At 41.1% G+C, this 20,508-nt stretch overlaps 1 protein-coding gene across 1 annotated transcript in view; it reads left to right on the top strand.

Moving 5' to 3' along the window:
* Positions 1 to 619: 619 nt before the first annotated feature.
* The window catches only part of TAFA4 (TAFA chemokine like family member 4), a 38,487-nt gene continuing 18,598 nt past the window's right edge, over positions 620 to 20,508 (top strand). Inside the window, exons 1-2 of the mRNA XM_057366343.1 lie at positions 620 to 744; positions 3,624 to 3,739. Coding sequence (XP_057222326.1) covers positions 665 to 744; positions 3,624 to 3,739 — 196 coding nt within the window. The 5' untranslated portion in view covers positions 620 to 664. The remainder of the gene's footprint in view (positions 745 to 3,623; positions 3,740 to 20,508) is intronic.

Genomic DNA, 20,508 nt, shown 5'->3' with positions numbered 1-20,508 from the left:
TGTTTGAGCTCGTTATTCTGCAGAAAAGTGATTCCATGAGGAGGTTTCAGCGTGAAACTCCTGGGTGTGGGTGGGCTGGGTGTGAGGGGGATGCTGGAAGGGAGGACAGGCAGAAGGTGAAGTGATGCATCCATCCCATGGACTGATCCTGTGGGGTGACTGACCCTCTGCCCCTGAGRCAGCTTCCAAATCTTCATGAAAACAATGACAGATCTTCCCCACTGTATTTAATAATCTCTGATTCAAATTGTTGGAGGCTTCATGGACTCATGGAAATGTGTTTGCACTGTGGTGCAGTGTCAGACCTCACAGCTTTCCCAGCAGCTGGGTGGTGAGACAGCACTTGATGAGAAGCCCCCAGTGAGCTTCACAATTCTGTTTGCAACTCCAGCACAGCAAACTCTGCCTTTGGTTAATGCAGAGCTACCCCAGACCTGCCTCACCACAGCTTCTGTGAGTTCTCAGAAAGAAAACAGCAACACAACTGCTGCYTTTTGCCCCGGATTGCACTGTAGATGGCACTGTGAAACCAAGATTTTGGTAACAAAGATGTGTTTTACAGCACCATTCCAGACGTTAATTGCAGTGTAACGTGGCTTTCTTTCCAGGTCCCCGAAGTGAAGGAAAAATTCTGAGATGCAGAAAGGCTTATTTGCTGCTGCAAATGGGAATCTGGAATAACTATGAAAAACACACTGAAATAATTGTGTTTGACTGGAACAAAAWTCTCGCAAAGTCCCCAAGGTAAGAGCACTTTTTATCTTTCAAATGACACGGAGATTCGCTGTTCTGGTTAGCAACAATATCCACTTGAATCCGATAGAGAATGAAGGCTTGACATTTCTGAGAGCGGCAGCCCAGTGACGCTGAAGGGCTCAGCACCCCTCGCTGCATCTGTCTGCCAAATTTCATTTTTTCTCTGCCTKTTCAAAGATCCACTTGTATTTCTCTACATGAGCAGGATGAAAACCTGCGTCCTGTCTACCTGCAAGGCAGACTAAACTTCAACACCAGGAGGGTGCTGGATGCTTTTACAGCCTTTCAGTTCAGATGTGACCGAGTGGATGCTGTGTAGTGATACACTTGTTCCTGGATTTGAATGTCCTTACACAGGGGTCAGGTTACCCTGCTGTCCTGAGCTTCACATTCCTTGTTTAATGTCTCAAAAGAGCCAAACTCAACTGGGAAAAACTTTTAAAAGTGGGTCAGTGCATGAGCATTTCCACTGAGACCAGTTTGCTCCTGCGCTGGGAGTGGTGGGAGCACCAGGGTCCATTTGAGTGCTGGAGCAGTTGTGGAACATGGAATGAATGGTTTGGGACCTGCCCAATATCACACCTGTCCCTTCCACCAACTCCCACCAGAAATGGAACACCCAAAATGCCTCATCTGGGGTGTTTAATTCCATGGTTAAATCCTGCTTGCTGTCACACCTCGGGAAGCCTGGAGGAAGATTTCTATCTTTGTTGTGATACACAGAATTGAGTCTCCACTGATACTTGGATCAAATCTGATGTTTGCATTTAGAACAACAAAGGGATGGGATTGCAAGATGAGCGGATGATGACATCCTGTTTAATGATAATTGGTGCATGAGCTGTGAGCTCTGTGTTTCTCACAGAGACACCAAGAAAACAAAGGGTAAATTCATCTCTATCCTGAAAAGAGTTCAGTTTCCTGGGAAAATTTTGGAAGATCTAAATTTGAACTGGCACACTGATTTCAGAACTACCCAGGCAGTTTTCTTAGGCTAATGCTGGATCAACAGCAATAATGCCATTTATGCTGTTTCACAGTGACTCAGTCCCATTAGCTGCAGTGACTTTATGAGGTTCAGCTGGATGTGAGAGGTGAATTAGGTTCAGCTGCTCTGAATTAGCCTGGGAGCCTCAAAAACAAGGGGCAGGTGAGGAGCAGGGAGGTATTTATCTTCTCATATACAGCTATAAAAGACCCTCAGGATGTTTGTTCCTGTTTTTGGGATGGTGACACACTGGGCTCAAAGGCAGATCTTCCTCTTCAAGCCAGAAAAGGTACCATTTTATTGATTCAGTTCCTCAAGTGTGGCTTCTTTACATGCATTTTTTCATTTTCTGAAATMGTGAGCTACTGTTTTCTGCAATATTTGTGTAAGTAAAAAAAAATTGTAGGTGGARGGTGCTGGGGTTTGCACCAAATTATTTCTTTCTCAAGTGTAAAACAGTATTTGTTGCTTAAATATATTTGCACACAGCAGGCTTCTGGTCTCTGAACTTTTGATATTAATAAGTGCATTTTTGATTTGTCTGGACTTTATCAACATTTACAATTAGAGAAAAATATTATTTTGCAAAGTGTGTAAGGGTAAATTATGTAAGCAATTTTAAATGAGAAAACATGGCTTCTGTTTTGGTTTCATTTGTAGATTTTTATAAAATTTAAACAACATCCAGTTGCTTTACTTGGTGTGACTGTAGAGCTGTCTAAGGCATGAGTTGCTTGGGATTTTACCTCTTTTTGACAGAATTTTTTCAGCAGTTGAATATTGGTTGAGTTGCTGACTAGTCTTAGGTATTTTTAAGATATTCAGTTAATTTTTTTTGAGAAAATGCTTGGAAGACTCTGAATTGGAATTCACAGAGGCAAGAAGTTCCCAAAGGACTTTTTGGTGCAAATCAACTTGTGATAGGCTTGCCCAAATCCCAGTGTGCTGATTAACTGCAGACTAACGTCACTGCCATGAAAACAGTATTTGGTTCAATTTATGCAAATCTATGAATTGCTTTTAATTAAATTTGATATATTCCTGTTTACAGAATTTGCTGAAACTGTGGAATATGGTATCTAAGGGTTCAGCTACATAACACCCATTTATGTATCATACAAGCAATAAATCATCATAACTGAGTTTAAGAAGATGATTAGATTCCCTTTCTATATGATGAATGGCATAACATCAGCTATTGAGGGATTTAATTGTAGGTATTCACAGAAAAATTACTGAGGATTTGCGATCTTAGTTCTAATAACACGAATAAGAGTAACAACACCTTCTCTAGAGCAAATGTTTTCTGAGATGGAATTTTCAACACCCTGGCAGAGAAGTGAATCCTTGCATATTTGACTGAGGTGTTGTCTCATGAGTCTTTTGCTCTCAGCAAACTTGCCGATCTCCAGAAAATCTCCCAAATATTTGGGAGACCCAACCAACTCYTGTGCATGGCTGCAGGGGAGTTAGTAGCTTTAGCAAATATGTCCTGAGGAGTGTTAAGTAAAAATGACTTTTTTTTTCTGTCATGGGGGAGATGCCATTTAAAAATAGTAGCACAACTCGTAAATATGTATATTTAAATTTGAGTGTGGATGGATCTTAATACAAGAGAAAAGAACCCCCCCTTATCTCAGATTCATAGAAGTGTATTGCACTCACAATGTGTTATCATAAATATGTGTTTGTGGGTAATGTGATGTGTGGTAGACAYTGCTTCTAATTTTAAAATGAATATGATTGTGTGAGTGTTGCCTTGCAATAAGCCACATAAATTATTCTTCAGTGGATTCAGCTGTTCCTTCCCCACATCATTTTTATGTTATTCCCTACKCACATTGTTCTTTCACTCAACTGCTTCCTTTTCTGCCTCCAGGATGAGATTCTGTGCCAAATCAATGCTTCTGTCTGACTGGCTCTTTCTGGTCTATGTGTTAATGGTCTGCTGTAAATTGTTGTCCGCCTCTAGTCACCATCCCCGGGGGCACACAGGTAGGAGCTTTTAAACTCATTATGTGCTACTGAGACCAATTAATACCACTTGCAGCATGTTAGACTCCACTTTCTAGCAATGGATAATTGATGAGGCTGTTGACAGCATGTTATAATCAGTGCAATAGGTTAAAAATACAGCACAGCTAGAAAAGAAAAAAATGAGTTATTGTAGATTTTCATGGCTTTTCTCTGGTAATTTTATGTACTGAAGCTCGCCAGGCAGTTTTTTGAGTGACTTCATGACTGCTAGGACTTTGGGATTTGTTTGTGTCATTTTGCTTTATCCTTAGCCAAAGACATTCTGAGATGTGTTTTTATCTTCACCCTCTTAATCCTGTCRTTATCAACTGACTTTACAAGGGTATCATTTGCTTTGGTGGGCAATAAATCGAAGCCCTCAGACTCCTGTTAGCCATTTCTTTCACTAACACAAATTCTGACCCGTGCTTTAGGTCAGCCTGTGATACTCCTTTTCCTTACTTTCATAGTGAGGCAAACAAAGATCTTGAATTTAAGGGGATGTACTATTGCAGTAGGGAAATATCTACCAGGAACAAAGAGTTATTGTATTATAAAGGACAGAAAAAKCTCAGAACAGGTTGGCTTGACTTCCAGACTGGATTTTTGTGACATTGCTGGTAGGATCATGCAGACACATCAGCTTGAAAGCTGAAATACAGATGTATTTCTTTATGCAAAGGTTTTTGTGCAAGACCTAAATGAAATGGGGTRGCTGTGCCACCTTTGATCCCTCTAGAGAGACAGGTAAGGTAACAAAATGCCAGCACTGCTCTTCAGGAGAGGCCAAAATCTGGCTGCAAACTCCCCCATGGGTTCTCAGCACCACAGTCAGCTTCGTGCTGCCTTGGGGGTTTCTGCAAGTGCTGCTGTTTGTGGCGTGACTTTAKTCTTAAATTAGGTGTCAGTCCTCAAATCCATTTGCAATGTTCTTAGCTCTGAGCCAGACTCTTGTGGGTCCAGGTCTAATGTTAGCCTCCCCTCCACTCAGGGAAATGGGGATGCATTTGGTAGAGGCTCCATCCTCCARAAGAGACAAACTATTGATCTCTGTCCTGGCTGCTTCCAGAGCTGTCTAGGTGGGAGCTGAAGGCTCCTYCTGTGCTCACCAAAATATCTTCAGAACTGGCAAACAGGACTGACTGACCTGCTGCTGTGTCTGAGAACTGCAATCCCCTCCTTGCCTTCCTCCATCACCAGCTCTGCTTTCTTTGGCTGGGCAGCATTTGGATGTGTTTGATATAAAACACAGCCATGGGTTGTGGAGGATAACTGCATTTTGCAGCTGAAGAGCAGTGATTTCAGTGAATGCAGTGTTGGAGGATGACCCACACTGCAGTTTTGTTCTGGGAATCAGTTGTGTCACTTCAGTGAGGAGGGAGATCTATGCACAATGACAAGTTAATAGTMGAGCATTTCAGAGCTGACTGCAGAAAAACCTGGAGAGCAGCTTTCCACAGCTTTTGTCATTTGGGGAAGAGTCTTGTCAGAAGAAATGTTAGTTTTGTCCTTTCAAGAAACACCTTGCCTTTGTGCCTAAGGGAAATACCTGCAATAAGGCAGCAGTGATCTTGTGTTATGGCTTGTAAGATGAACACTCACTGTGTATTATGTAAATGATGACAATATTTTTTACATAAAATTTCAGAATGCTTGAATGCATAGTTTAAACTGACTTCAGGAATCCTTTCCACCATATCAAAGAGGTATCATAAAACACAGTCAGGTTGCTCCACTTCAGGCACTGTGATTCCTCTGGCAGGCTGAAGGAAGGTTCTGCTGCTCATCAATAGTTTGGTCTGATTGTGGAGGTGTTTTTTGAATGGACTCTCTTGATGCTGGAGTGTTCATTCCCTTTTTTTAGACTGTGGTGTCTTGTCCTGTCCCAAATGTGAGTTTTCCTCCCTTGTGCACTGGAGTCAGCCCTATCCCACTCTGTGGTAGATGAAGCAGCCACCCCGTTTTTGTTCCTGCAACTCCCTACATTTRACTTTTGGCACCACAGAGGATCTGGAGGGTTTGGGGATTCTCCTCAAGGGGCCTGAATTTCCCAGCCTCATCTTATCCTCCCTGCTCAACACAACACACAGATTGACCTTCTAATGTATAATCAAATCTCTGATGGAATCTATTATGTGAGCAAGGTGCTGCCTTGTTCATCAGGAAAGCAAATAATTCAGAGCTTTTAGCAGAGCCTGTTTTGTGGAAAGCAAATAATTAGCCTCATTTATTTCATACAAATTAGCATGTTCCCGGATAGCAATTGAGATAAAATTTTTGCAGTCAATAGGCAGCACTCACATTTTTCAAAGTTAAGTGTCCTGAGGCACATAAGGGGGGTGAATCCAAGCCCTGGGTTCAGGAAAGGCTTTGTCCAGTGTCCCTTAGGTCCAGCAGGTGCTGTCAGCTCCATCCTGAGGTGGAAATGCTGCTTTTGAGGAATGARGTGCCAGCCTGGGATGCTTTGAGAGGAGCTGGTTTTTGAGGACAGCTTGTGTCAGGACAGTGTCTGTTCCTGACAATCAGTGTGTTTCCTGTGAAACCATCAGCACCTTTAAATAAATGTGTACGTGCTACTACAGCTAAGAAACTTTATTAACTAAGAGCAGACAAGAGAATTTAAGATGAAAAGTGGGGATTGACTTTTTCTTCTCAGAGCACTTCCATTTTTAAGGAGCCTAATCTGGGAAAAGACAATTATTGACCCGGGTCATGCTAGATGGTGCCTGAAACAAAGGCATTGGACAGCTGTCTGCACTATTGAGGCAGGAACAGASTGGATCTCATGGATCCAATACACATCCTGCTCCTGAAAAGTGGGACACAATGGCATGGAGCAATCCMTGTGACAATGGAGGCCTCTTCACTGTAATATAGTGTGAGACAGATCTGGTTCTTTCTTTGTTCTGTGAAATGTTCACCCCCATCAAACACCTGTTAGGGGAGAGATGTTCAATCCTGCAAGACAGCCCTGCCATTGCTCTGGAGCAGTTTGGATCCTGAATCCAGCTTGCAGGCTRCAGCCCATTTTTTGTTGGAACACTRGTAATTGCTTTGACTGGCAGAGTCAAAAGGCAGAGGAGAAATGCTCCTTCTCATCACCATTAGATCACTGAAGGTGCTGCTTGTGCAGATTATTTCAGCAGCAACCTTGTCCCTCTGTATAGAGAAGAAACATGAGAGTGTTTATCTGACTTTGTTGCTGTGAATATCCCTCTGAAGAGCTTCTCTTTTGCCCTGACAACAGCTAAGGGAAGCATAAGCACCAATTTTACTTTTTTTTTTTTTTAAAAGTGGGCAGTATTTCAGGCTCTTGAGTACCTAACACCAATATAATGATCATGCTGTGCTGGATGAAGCAATGCACATTTAGTACCAGGAAAGATTTGTTCCCACCTSACTGCTCTGAGTCACAAATGGAGAAGCATTGAAAGGACACTTTGTCAGGTCAGCTGGTGTGAGGGCTGGAGCTGCAGACCCTGGGCTGGCACAGCAGCTGAGCAGCCTCTGCCATGAATTACTGCTGCAGCTTGGCTTTTTTGAGACTGTTTTATGGGGTGATGCTCACCCGAAATGCTTCCAGCTTGGCTGAAGGGTTTAAATTTTTGGGCAGCGTGTTCCAAATCAGTTAAAGTTTTCACAATTTTAAGTACTTTTTTTGTCTGCTGTCAAGACTTTCTGGACAGACTCTGTCCCCAATAGAATCAGAAGAAAAAAATCTTCACTTACACGTGCTCCAGGGTTTAATCTTCTTTAAGGAGWGCTGAAAAATGCAGCTTTGCATTAGAAATATTGCTGCTTTCAAGAAAGCAGGGAACACCCTGRCTTCTTGTTCTCCCCTTATTTTGGKGTGGRAGCATCATTTTTCCATCAGTGCTGAATGGATTCCCATTTCCACCAGAGGGCCCTGCAAGGCTGTGGAAGGGGCTGCCTCCTGATTTAAATCCCAACTCTGCATTTTGCTAACTAGAATTATGAGTCCTTTGTATTTCAACGGGTCAGACATGGTTACTGCACAATAAGCTTTAGCCCTTTGTTCTATTTAACACCTTTTATGTCTTAATGTTTTATTCAGTGTGCTATTTATGTGGTTTATTACCCAGCTTCTAAATATAGGGTAGCTACAATATACAGCCCTGACTGTAATCTCTTCAAGTAGTAAGGTAGGGAAACCAATTCAGTTGAGAAATAGGTTCCCTTTTAAGACAAAAAGGAGCAGAATTCTTTGTGTGAAGTTTGCTGTGTATTTACTTTTGAGGAGAAAGAATATTAAGAAATATTTCTTATATTGYTCTTTTATTTTTTCCTTAAATGACAATGASAACTTTYAATAMATATGAMAGATTTTCACARTGACTTCAAATCAGATGCACAGCTRTGYCACCAGTAACAATTCAGTTTGGATTTACTCTTTTATAGGGTAAAATGTAGCTTCTGGTGTCGCTTCCCATGAACTTTTAATGTGTGGGATGTGATTGGATACGAAAAGATTTATGTATTCTGGGAGTTGAGGGGTGGGAGGGGGGAAATGACAGACAAACTGGTACATGTGCAGGTTTGTGTATCAAATGTCTTTGTTCCAAAGTGTGAGGGGGGAATTCTGTAATAAAAAGAAGGCAGAGTCTCATTTAATACAAATGGCCAAGCCCAGTGTGTCAGATTGTAGAGCAGGAGGCTGAAACAGAGACCTCTCCTGCAGTATCAAAGTGACCTTATTTTGAAGCCATTGGTGAAAGCTTAGGAAAACACTGTATTTTATTCATTTTACACTGACACCATCATTTTTTTTTTTATAAAACTGCCATTTGCAGTAAATGATAATCTTTACATTCCATTGACCAAAATTCTAACCAGGAAAGCTTTCTTTATTCTGTCTTTTCTTTCTAATCTGCTTCTTCCACACTTAGAACGGATAACAGAAAAAAAAAAAAAAATTGCATTGCAAATGGATAGTCTTGTGTTAATGTGAGAAAGAAATGGTTGGATAAGCATAAATCCACCGATAGAATAGAAAAGATCTTGTCCTCAGTGCTCATTTGAGTGAAGTGGTGCAACAAAAAGCAGCTCATGCTCTGTTCTGGGTTTATGTGGAGGTCAACAAGCTGAGTCCTTGGGAGGAGGGATGCCAGAGTGATGAAGGCAAGAGATTGAKATGTAAAGGACTTSYGTCAAGTTCCTTGCTCTGAAATGATTAAAAGACCTGCCTAAGATAAAGTCCTGACCCCACTGATGTGATTTAGTTTCCAGCCTGCTTTGGAWACGTCTCAGCAGAAAAGTTAAACTTCATAGTTAYGATTTTATTAAAGCTTAAACCAGCYATTCTCACAGAATCCACCATTCAGTGCTTGGCAATCACTGCCATTTTGAAGGATGGAAAATGTTTTAGGTCTTGTTTTTCTGTTGGATTTCCAGGCCTGTGCTCACTGCTGGGCTGCACTGCTGCAGCCTTGCTTACATTAATTGTGATGGTGCTTCAGAGCCTGTCCCAAAATTAGAGTCCAGTTTCAATGTAATTGTAAGGCCTTTCATCCCAAATGAGTGGCTGCACAGGCTTCAATAACCATCCATGGGAATGGGTGGTAGTTTGTGTTGATTTGGTGATTTAGACTGTTCTTGTCTGTGCTGCCTGGTGAAGGGGGTTMAGAGCCTTGGACAGGCTGACCCTCCACATTGGCTTTCATTCACCCACTTGGCTGTGGGTAAACACAAAATATCACCGTGTGTCCAAGAGCAGGAAATCTGTTGTGATCCTTGGCTGCAGTGTCAAACCTGCCCCACCTGTGCCTGGAACACTCAGACTCCAGGGAGTGCCAGCTCTGCTCTTGTGCCAAACACAGTGTTCTCCCCTCCAGAGAGCTGCTTCARCTTGGAAAGTTTGTGGTGTTGATGTTTCTGGTGTCAAGGACAGTTTGAGCAAGCATTTCTTCTTGGAAACCAGAAAATGTTTAATTAATAATGGAAGGACCTGGAATTCTTTTTTTTTTCCTAAAATTTAAGCGTTTTGTTGGCAGGGCACCTCGGGATTGCTGCTGGTAGCCCTTTGCTGCAGCTGTCTGCTTTTCAGTGTTTGGCAGCATCCTTGCATTCATCCAGGAGAGTGACAACTGATAGCAGACAATGGGTTGTAAATCAGGAGATTAAAGATGTCTCATAGGCTTCAGCAGGGTAATCTCTCCTCATCACACTGGAGATGGAAACTACACCTGACATTCATTATCTTCCAGGGTGGCAATCTTTAACAACACCTCCAGAAATGCCAGAAGTTATGAGTGGAAAATTCTAGGATCAACAGTTCTTTTGCTTAGTGTTTGGCTTCTATTTATTTATTTCCTTTCTTTATCTCCACCTTTTTTTTTCCCTTATGGACACCATCCATATGCCTTGCAGTCTGTGGATGGTCACTAATCTTTTGATTTGCATTGTTATTTGGAGAAATAATGACTAGATAAGTGCAAGGCAGGATTTCTCTCAGCTTTATTTCCTCCTTGCATTTTCCTGTTATCAGTTCTGGTTTACACCTGTGTTTCCTTGAAGTATCATCTTAAGAGGCAGTGAATATTTTGGAATAAGCAGATTTCTTTTGCTGTCTTTTTTTTTTGCACAAACTGTTGCAAATTAGCTGGGGTGGAATGCAGGATCTGTGTTTAGTAGATCAGGGGTGTGTTAACAGCTGTTTGTAGGGTGTTGAATTGTGTTGGCTGTTTTTGCCTGATAGCGAAACTAAAATTGTGAGTGATTGTAAAGCAAAAATCTCAACGTACCAGAGTAGTCTTTTGGGTCCATTTTATTTTTAGGGTGGATGTAAAATCTTAAAGCATCTTTTGTACTGTGTATATYTCTCTTTTCTGTAGCTTCCTTTCTTTCCTCAAAGAGAGATTTTCTTCTACATAACAGGAAATAAGTTTGATAGAGAGCAGACACTGACCTGCCTTGTTTGTGGTGTTCCTGGATCATCTCTGAATGGAACACAAAGCCTCTCCTGATTTGTTGAGGAGATSCCCTTTTCAGAGGAGATTGACCGTGTGTTGTCACTGRCATTYCWAAATTTTCTTAGATTGTCTTTATTATTTTCAGTAAATTATGTTTTCTAAAATCAAGTCAGAATATAATTTGAGAAAAGAGCAAATTATGTCAGTTGGCTTAAGTCAACTCCTATTGGAGTTGGTACTATCATGTCACTGAGAGGAGAAAATGCAGCTGATAATTTAATTTTCAGTGTTTTCAAATGTATATTGTTTAAAAAGAAGCCTGATTGCCCTGCAAGTTGCTCTTTAGGATTGTTGCTTACTTGGCCAGGTGCCCAACTGTGTCATCTGTTTTTAGGAATGGGTAGATTATACAGTTTAATAATTTACTTGCAYAGAATTAATTTTTCAGCTTCTGTCCTTCTTCCAAGGTTTCAGAAATATGGAGATAATACAGTGGATTTTACTATCAGACCTATGTTTGATGGTTTTTGTTGTTTGAATAATATTGGAAAAARGAATAGTTTGATATTTCATTTGGAAATACTGTGACAGAAGTGTTCTTTTTCTCCCCCCACCACACACCATTTAAAATACTTTATTTGGAAACACAACCCCCACAACTTTGTGTTGCTATTCTTTACAAATGGAGTAAAATTGCCATCCTCAGCAAAATGCAATTTACTGCAAGGGATGCCASAGTCCCCAAACAAGGAACCAAGATAATTAGTCAACAAGTGACAGATAAGTCTGCCATGCTAATGTAATGAAACATCCTTTTATCAGACTGTATCACATGGTGGTTTGTGCCAAGCTAGAGAGAAAAGAGAGTTTGCTCTGAAAACAGGACTCTTCTGAGGCAATAAATCTAATCCAGCAGTGGCTGTGGAAAGAATTTTCCTGACCCTTCCTCTGTATCAAGGGATTTGGGTTGACTGAAAACTGGATCAAACCCAAAACCTGAGCAGGGTTTTTTGCAAAATCATTTCCATTTTTCTTTTGGATGTAGCAAGAACAGCATCGAAGAAGCATTAAAAAGAACTATGGCTGCAGAAGGACCACTTTATCAGGGGGATAAAGGTGATTCAGCATTTCCTCTGTATCATCTCAAAAAACCAGAAGGGTCTTTGCCCCAAATTCTGCAGGCAAAATAAACAGTGATCTGCTGGAATTTGCTCCTCCTGCAGCCAAATCAAAGCAATACAAGGTGTTGGTCAGCAACACAGACTGATTTACAAATGAAATGTGATTATTCTCATTTAAAAGATGGGGATGAAGCCCTTGAGTGCGTGGTGAACACTTCCATGTCTTGGGAGCAAGGACGACTTGGTTGCAGAACTGAGCCAGAGGTCAGGTTTTGCCTTGCTTGGGGTTTGGTGCATGAGCTGCAATTTATGCAGAAAACACTCTGAAATACCATCATTGCTCTGTGCTGGCCAGCAAAGGTACTCACCTGTCAGAGCTGACACGTGACTGGTGAGCTCCTTCCCAAACTTATTTGAGCATTTTGTGGTCCAGTCTGTTAGCTGAGTTGGTCAAAAGGCACTGCAAAGAAAAGGCATTTGTTCTTATTTATTAGGTTTTGCTCACTATATAATTTTTATGAAATATGACATGACCTTTCAGTCTGAGATCTGTTAGATAATWAATATTATTAGCAGGGTCATTCCTTGACCAAGGGAAAGCTGCCTGTTGTGAAATGATGAATTCAGTCAGGGTACAGGCCATRGGAGGATGTCTGGTTTGTCTGAGGTTTGCAGCCTCAGCAGGTTGTTGCACTGAGACAGTGAATATTGCTAATTGCCACTGCTTTTGTATTAGCATGGTGATAGGAATTGGTTTGGTGTTTGGCTGTGGGGATGGGGAGGGTGGAAATGGGGTCCTTCAGTCTCAGATGAGTGTGGTGAAGGCTCAGGCATTTTGTACCCATTGGCTGATGCTCGTTTTGTGCAGTGTGAAGGACATATGACACTTAAATTCCTGGATTTGAGGAGCAGCTGGTACTGACCTCCAGCAGAGAAGGGGTCATTGATGTTACAGCACACAGCAAATAAAGCATTAAACAAAGAAATTCTGAATATAAAAATAAATCAGTATGAAAATCACAAGGATAAACACTGCTTCAGTAAGAGTGTGTGTAAAAACAGCATCCAATTGCAAAGTGCTCTCTGGGGCAATGACAGCTACTTATTCTTTTTTGCATAAATCTGATGACTTCAGCCATCTGCTTTGTGAAAGGACTGGTTGATAGAGTGAACAGGACATGAGTCTTCAAGGAAGAAGAAAGGCAGAAATCCCTTTCAGTTGGAGACAGGCTYTCATGATGTCATTAGCACTTGATAAGCCAATTGAAATTCAAAAATCATATTTAAATTTCTGAATGATGAAATGAGAGGGTGATAAATAGGTCTGCACTAATGATTACATAACCTCTTGACAAGGATCTAATAATATATTGCACATTTTCAGCTAAATCTGCTGTCCTGTATCCAAACAAGTGCTAAAATTTGAAATACAGCAGTAACATGGCAGAAATGTTCAAAGGCTGAAATTATTCTTCATCTTGGGTGCTGTGCAAGTCTCATCTCTGCAATGTTTGTTTGGGTGTGTGGATTACCAGGGTTTTAATGCTCCAGTTAACTTTTTTAATAGGTAAATGGACTTCTTGTGTTTTGGTGTAGAGGAAAATCAAGCACATCTATTCACTGACAGAACACAACCATCCTAAATGAGTCCTCCTGAAACTGAGCACTGAGAGTGTCCTGGGCTGGGTGTCTCACACAGAGCTGAACTGAACATAAGGCAGGAAATAGAGGCAGATACCCTTGCAGGTTCTCTGTAAAAGCTGACTTTGTGGTGCAGTGTATAGCCTGTAACCACAGGACAGCTCTAGGTTTTGTCTGTGACTCCAGTAGAGTGTCATTTACAGCACCCAGGACTTTCTGGAGAGTTCTGGTTGCACCCCTGCCTTTCAGGAAGGTTGTCTGTGCAGGGAGGACAGCAGGTGTCAGGCTTTCCAGCTGCTGCACAAASCCCAGGATAATCAAAGATAGGCTCAGGAATCAAACCAGATGAAACATGGATTATGATCCCCCATTCTGTCAATGGTGCAGTTGGGTATCAAGTACTGGTGAGTGATGTTTATCAGTCACAATTCACCTGTTTCCTCCCTTATACCAGAAATAAAGCATCATTCCCTTTTTTTTGTTGGCTTGCACTCGAGTACTGCTCTTTGGGAGAATTAAAGTGAATTAAATGATTACTTTATGTAATCTATGTTTATCTTCTAGCAATTTTACAAGGAATATGAAGGTTTGAAAAATACAGAGACTGACTCTCGTTTCTCTATCTCATCAGTATCTCAGAGTCTCACAGAGCAGAGTATTGATTGTGGAGCTGAGGAAAGCTTTGTCTTATCCTCTGTCCTGGTCCCAAGTCAGTTCACTTCCCCCCTGCTTCCCTCCCATTCTTGATTTGGAGGAGTTTGTGCCACTGGTGTCTTGCTGTAGAGTCCTATTAGCAATAGAAATGTATCTTCTTCATAGATTGCCCTGTAAATGGTTCCATGACAATTTGAGTTGGCTTTAAATTGTTGTCACTGTCTCTGCTTCATCATCCCCAAGTAACAATGTTGATCATGAAAATGTTATGCTATCATTTACACATTCTGAGCCCCTCTTATCTGTGAGGAGATGCTAAGTGGCAGAATATCAAAGTCCCACTTTGCTTTACACATATTCTTAGCTCCTGAGTACTGAAACAAGGCAGATACAGGAYTTAAAGCCAGATTTAACAAGATATTTAGATACTTGTCACAGCAGATTAGCAGCCAGTAGTTTTTCAAACGGGTTTATGCAAGGTAGGTGCTTCCATTTTAACTGCAATGAAATTCTAGATTTGARGACTTTAAATTTGTGCTGGTGTAARTTARATAAGATCYTGCATGGTACAAAGCTCAGTGKAAYCATTCCTCTGTCAGTTCCATCCTAAAAAGCTGCAGGATGGAGGTGGATCAGGTCCATGGAGTGAATTCCCGGGCAGCACCAGGAGCGAGTCAGGGCAGGAGGTGCCTCAATGTCCTTGTGGAGAAGGAGCAGACTCTTAAATCAGCTTCTCATTCAGCGCCCCTGCTTTATTTCACTTTCTCTGCAAACTTTAGTYGTGTTTGGGGCTGTCAGCGAGGTGCAGAAGGAGCATCCCTGCTCACCTGAGCTCTGGGTATCATCTCCCGCTGGATGGCAGCAGCACAGCGGCCACCGGCTCRCTCATCCTCACACATTTCCACGGGATTTTCTCCCCTCTTAATCTTTTAGTTGCCTCTTTGTATCCAGGAGAGACCCAGCTCGGTGTTTCGTTTTCTCAGTGTCCAAGAACGTGCGTTGCAGATTTTCCGAGGTCGCCAGGTCAGGCAGTGAGAAGGGGACACATCCCTGGTGGGGTCACTGCAGCCAGGAGCATCCCAGTTCTGACACCCAAATTCTGGCTGTTAGGCAGAACTTGACCTGGGAAAGGAAACAGAATTGAGCCTGGAGCGTTTCYTTCCTGAGTTTTATTAGGCTGTATCAACAGCAATTAAAACAGGCAGGTATTTACTGCCTGATAACACCGGCAAATAATTTAATTTCCCACTGCTTAAAAAATGATCCTCATCTTAGCAGGCTTTGTAATTAGGTTTGACCTTGAGAAGTCCCACATTCCTCATGTTAGYATMCTCATGTTAGAAGCAGTATCTGAAYTTCTGAGTCTATTTAACATATAAGTTATGTTTCTCAAAATTTGTAACAACACCTCATGAAGTGTTCTACCTCTATAACATAAAGGTACATAATAAGAAATGTTTCATAACYGAATGTCATGATTTTATGCTGAGTGCTGGGACCTGCAATACTTTATATGTGTGCCATTATTTAAATGAGATCCAGCTCACCTCCAAGGCTAACAATCTATTAGGATGAAAGTGTGGGCAGTTCACCTCAGTGTCAGTGCTGTATTTTTTTGTTAGTTCTGTGTAGACTCTGTAATGTGAGAGAAGTGTGGTTTGTACAGTTAAGGCTCTCTCTTCAACATGATAAAGTCCCACAAAAATGAAAATTCGAATGATAGTAGCATTTTGGATATCTAGGTAGAGCCTGAACTTCAATCAACAGGATGGAGTTCTTAAATTTCTAACATCTGGTCTCTTGCAAGTAAATATTGGGAGTCTGAGAGTCAATGAATTTTTTTAAAAATTGTTCTTGGCTCATTAATAAATACTGAAAGTAGCTGAAATGACAATGAGATATATTTTAGGAAATATCACACCTGCTTTCTTTTGAGGAGGTTCTAAGTTTAAGACGAAATAGTTGTATTTACTAGGATGTGAATATGGCATTAAGTGGTTGCAATAAAGATAATGCTGCTTGTTGCAAGCAGGAAATATGAGATCAAAACAGACTCTTTCTCTAGAACAGCAGGGCTGAAAATGCTGAATTATTAACAGTAATTCCACAATATTTCYTTTTGGATATGTAGAAGAGACTTAATCCCAGCCACAGGTCTTTGTGATGTTTCTAGGCAAGAATATGGAGATAATGAAGTAAGAAAAATTGCTATAGGGAGAAAAATGCAAGCTTGGAGCTGGCAAAGGCTTGACCTCTGTTACAGCCCTTAATCTTGGAATGAAACAAGATTTTGGCAACTTGTTCACCTCCTCTGAACTTGCTTGCAGATACAGTGGCACAAAACTGTTTCAAACTTATCAACACCRGCCCTGGCTGAATGTATTATCTGATGCTGCACTATGGAAATTGGGGCTGTTGGATTTACAGGACTCTCCCAGCTGCTGGATTTATCTGGGATGGCTTAAAAGCCTAAAGGAAAAATTGCTTTGAAGGAGAATTTTTTTAAAAATAAAGAGGTCCCTTAGTTAGGGTTAATTGTRCCATCCAGGGAAGATATTTCATTAGCATTATTAATCTAGGTCTGTGCCTGAGCCTGTGGGAATGTGCTGTGTATGCTCCAGGTGACAGATATGATGGAATACCCATGGAGAGGACAGAACAACYCTAGCTGGCAGTCACATAAAATAATCCAGATGAAATTGGGGAGTTTTAGGGGAGTTTGTCAGCTTTAAGGGCACAGCTTGGAAGTGCACTGGGATTTGCTCCTGTGCATTCATTATGAAATGATGCAGTATAATCAAGAGATGATTTATGTGGCTGTAACAGTTGTGTAGACAGGCTGCTGTTAAGCATATCCTGATGTTGGTGTCCTGTTCCATGCATAGGGATTGGCTACAGGTGATAAGAATAATACTTTGTTTTSTATCCTAAGCAAGTTATTTCTTCACTTTAGTTGGTTCCATTTCAATTTGCTCTTGGTTATTATGATATTTGTCGATCCAATAGTCCAGCATGTTCTGAATCAATTATGAAATGCTTCAGAGTAAATGGAGCTGGAGCTGCTGCAGAGAACAGGAGATTGTTGTGGTTTGCTGAGTTGWGTGAGATTCTTTATTTCACAGTGCTTTCCTAAAGGGTGGCCATGTGTGCATCTTGAATTTCAAACACCCCTGAACYCTGAAGGACTGAAAATTCAAAAGGAGCAGGACAGATGTTGTTTTGCAGTGCCTYTACCTGATTCTCCAACAATTTTTGAGATGCTGGGCCAGCAGAGGCTGTCAGTGCAGGTGTGATCCCAGCACTGGGGTCCCTCCATCCCAGCACTGTCTGTGCTTTTCTCATGTGTGAGTGTCCCACTCACACTTGGTTTCAGTTCCATTAGATTTTGACTATTAGATATCATCCATTGAGTTAAATATAAACAAAAAATGCTGAACAGGAAAGGTCATTGTTTGCAGTGCTCCCTTTAGATGCCTCTGAAAATCCTCTTTTAGCCACTTTTGTTGCATGAGCAATGCCATTCCTCATCCTCAAATGACAGGGAAACACCAATAGTACCTCACCTTTAATCTCTTTAATGTTGTTTTGTGTTTAGTGACAGAATTATAGAATACATTTAGCAGGATCCCATAAATAATTACATGCTGAGAACAGAATAATGATGGAAAGCAACCAGATCATAAAACTGCAGCTCTCTGTGTTGACAGGAAGGGCTCACTCCAGGTTGCTTGCAGAGTTGCTGTTTTGAACCTTCTTGAAACCTGGAAGATGTGTAATTTGAGCACTTTTATGGATTTCTTCATATAATAGTTCTGAGAAGTCTTGCCCCCAGTGACCTAATTATGTCACCTGCGTGCTGCACAACTTTGTACTCAAGCAAGACTGCCATGGGCATGTGAGCTTTGTACTTTTTTTTTTTTTAATTGGACTTCATCTTTTCTCCCCCCCCCTCCCAGCACAAGCTGCTGACCTCAACATTTTACCTTAGGTTGGAAGCTCCACTGATTTTTGTTTTCTTTTGGGTTTTATGTTTTTGTTGTGTGTGGTTTTGTTTTATTTTTTTTTTCCCCAAAAAGGCCATGGTTACAATGATAAAACTAATTTGTATTTTTAATCTGTACCTTGTAATTAGAGCTAGGAGGGGCTGGAAGGAGATGCCATGCAAGTAAGCGTTTTTCCTTTAGAAATTCTCCAGGCACATAACCGAGTCCAGGGGGAGCTTTAAAGGAAAGCACTAATGAAATTCCTGCAGAAAAGGAAAAATAAGCCAACACAATTAAGACTTAAGTGGGCTACTTTTATTCAGGACTGGGGTTAAAAAASGCTCTGGTGCCCCCTGGGTTCATTCTCAGATAAAACATTTGAATCACTAATTATGATGTTCTTTTTGTGTGGTTGAGTTTCTGCCCCACTGATTTCCCCAGTACTGAGATTTTTAGGTGATTGAAGATGATGTTGATGTTACTTGGAGGTTTTGCAATCATTTTCCCTCAGCTTTGTTTGAAAATCAGGTTGTTTTTACTGCGAGATTAGTAATTTTCATAAAGTTTTGTTTTTCTAGAGGGCAAAGCTCCAAAGCACAAACCCCAGCTCATTTAAATCTTGGAAATGGAATATCTGTGGAATTTGGGCACCTGGATCTTGTGAAGGTTTACAAATACCACACCTTTCACTCAAGCAGAGCACTGAGCTAGAAACAAAGCTCAGCCATGGTTTCCCATGTTTATAACCTCAGAGAAGGTGGTGGTGATGAGAAGGTGTTGAGGTGCCAGTGCTGAGTTGAGAAGCTGAAATAAGCATTTATCATCATTGAAATAAGCATTTATCATCCTTTTGGGTGGGATTCTGCAGTTTTAAGCCAGTAGATGTCCAGTGGTAGAACAGCACAGAGCTTTGTGCTTGGATCAGCTGATAGGATTGCTCCCGCACAGAGGATTCTTTGTTTCTAGGAAGCCCATATACAAAATCTTCACGATCTGCTCCCTTCTGAGTGCCTGTAACTCCATTATCACAGTGAACTCCAGTGCCTTCYTTCTGCCAGCTGATCCTCTCAGGCTTCCCTGACTTCTTCTCTCAGGTGCTTTCCTCCTCTGTGTTTTTAGCAACCTTTCTTTCATAAATACCAATTTATAGAATCAAARTGATGGCTCTGAAATAGAGGCTTTGCTGAGCTAAACTGTGTTGTTCATTGGMACATTGTGCTGTGCACGAGATGGATAATTTTGCATTCCATGTACGAGTAGGAACATAAGCCCCMGCTTGTGCTGGCATTCCCAAGGACAAATGAAAACAAATGCTGAACAAGATTTCTTTTGATAAACAAGACACTCKCTTAAAATCAAACTCAAGCCCTTTCTTACTTATGCAAGACTAGCTTTTAGCCTTTCTAAAGAAGTGATGTCCAGGTGAATACACTGGGTCTTAGCTGGCATTGCTTAAAACTGGAGTATTCCCCCCCTTTCCTGGTGGGGTTCATGAATTGTTGCCTTTTCCTCATTTCTCTCTTTCTGAATGGATGTGGAAGATTGAAAAGCTGGTTTTCTCTCCCTATTATTTAGTAACTATTCCCCATCCTTTGCATTCTTTTGGGGGGTTTGAATTATTTCTTTGGCTTAGTGAAGGCCAATAATTTGAATTATTTCTTTGGCTTTGAATTATTTTCATGGCTTAGTGAAGGCAGCTTTCTCTTCTGTCTTAGCTGAGAACCAGGCTGAATATCCAAGTCATAGATCATCCATGGTCTGAAGAAAGGGAAGAACCATCAGAATTAGGATTTGTGAACTGAAGAGTAAATTATGGGTATTTTTATATCTCTAAAGCCAAATTTTGGAAACGAGCAATATCCCCCATCACTAAGGGTGTTCTCACCTATACCTTTAACTTAACTATATCAGCTTTCCAAGTGATGTAAATAAAATCAGTGGGCCTGGGTTTGTTTATGGGCACACCCTCTCATCCTGGCATTAGCAGGCAGCTGTAAACCTCCACTCCTTACAGCTCCTTTGTAGCTCTGTGCTCTGATGCAGCTCAGCATGCAGATTTTTGAGTAAGGAGAGGCAATAGTTTTCAACATAAACAAGTCCGCTGGGTCACATTAACCTCCTTCAGTCTCTGTGTTAAATAATTAAAATAAACTAGGTAATGTTTAACTATACGTATTTAGAGGCTTACTGGAGGAGCTTATTAGTTCAATATTCTAACACAGTGTCTTAAACCTTCCTGAGCTCCAGGATCCCTTATTAAATATTTAGTGCCAATTGCTGAAAAAGTCAAGATTTGCTTTATTTTTTTAGAGGAAATTTCTATTCTCAAAACTCACTCAGCCTTTAAAATACTGGCCATCTATAAATACTGCTTTTCTCAAGTTGTCATTTCTTGCCACCAAGGAGGATTTTTCATTTGT

Source organism: Malurus melanocephalus, unplaced genomic scaffold (genome assembly GCF_030028575.1).
Source record: "Malurus melanocephalus ecotype Western Australia unplaced genomic scaffold, MMel_1.1 scaffold_64, whole genome shotgun sequence".
Taxonomy (NCBI): Eukaryota; Metazoa; Chordata; class Aves; order Passeriformes; family Maluridae; genus Malurus; species Malurus melanocephalus.
Note: the sequence above shows the minus strand (reverse complement) of the source record. Positions and strands in the feature narration are given on the sequence as shown.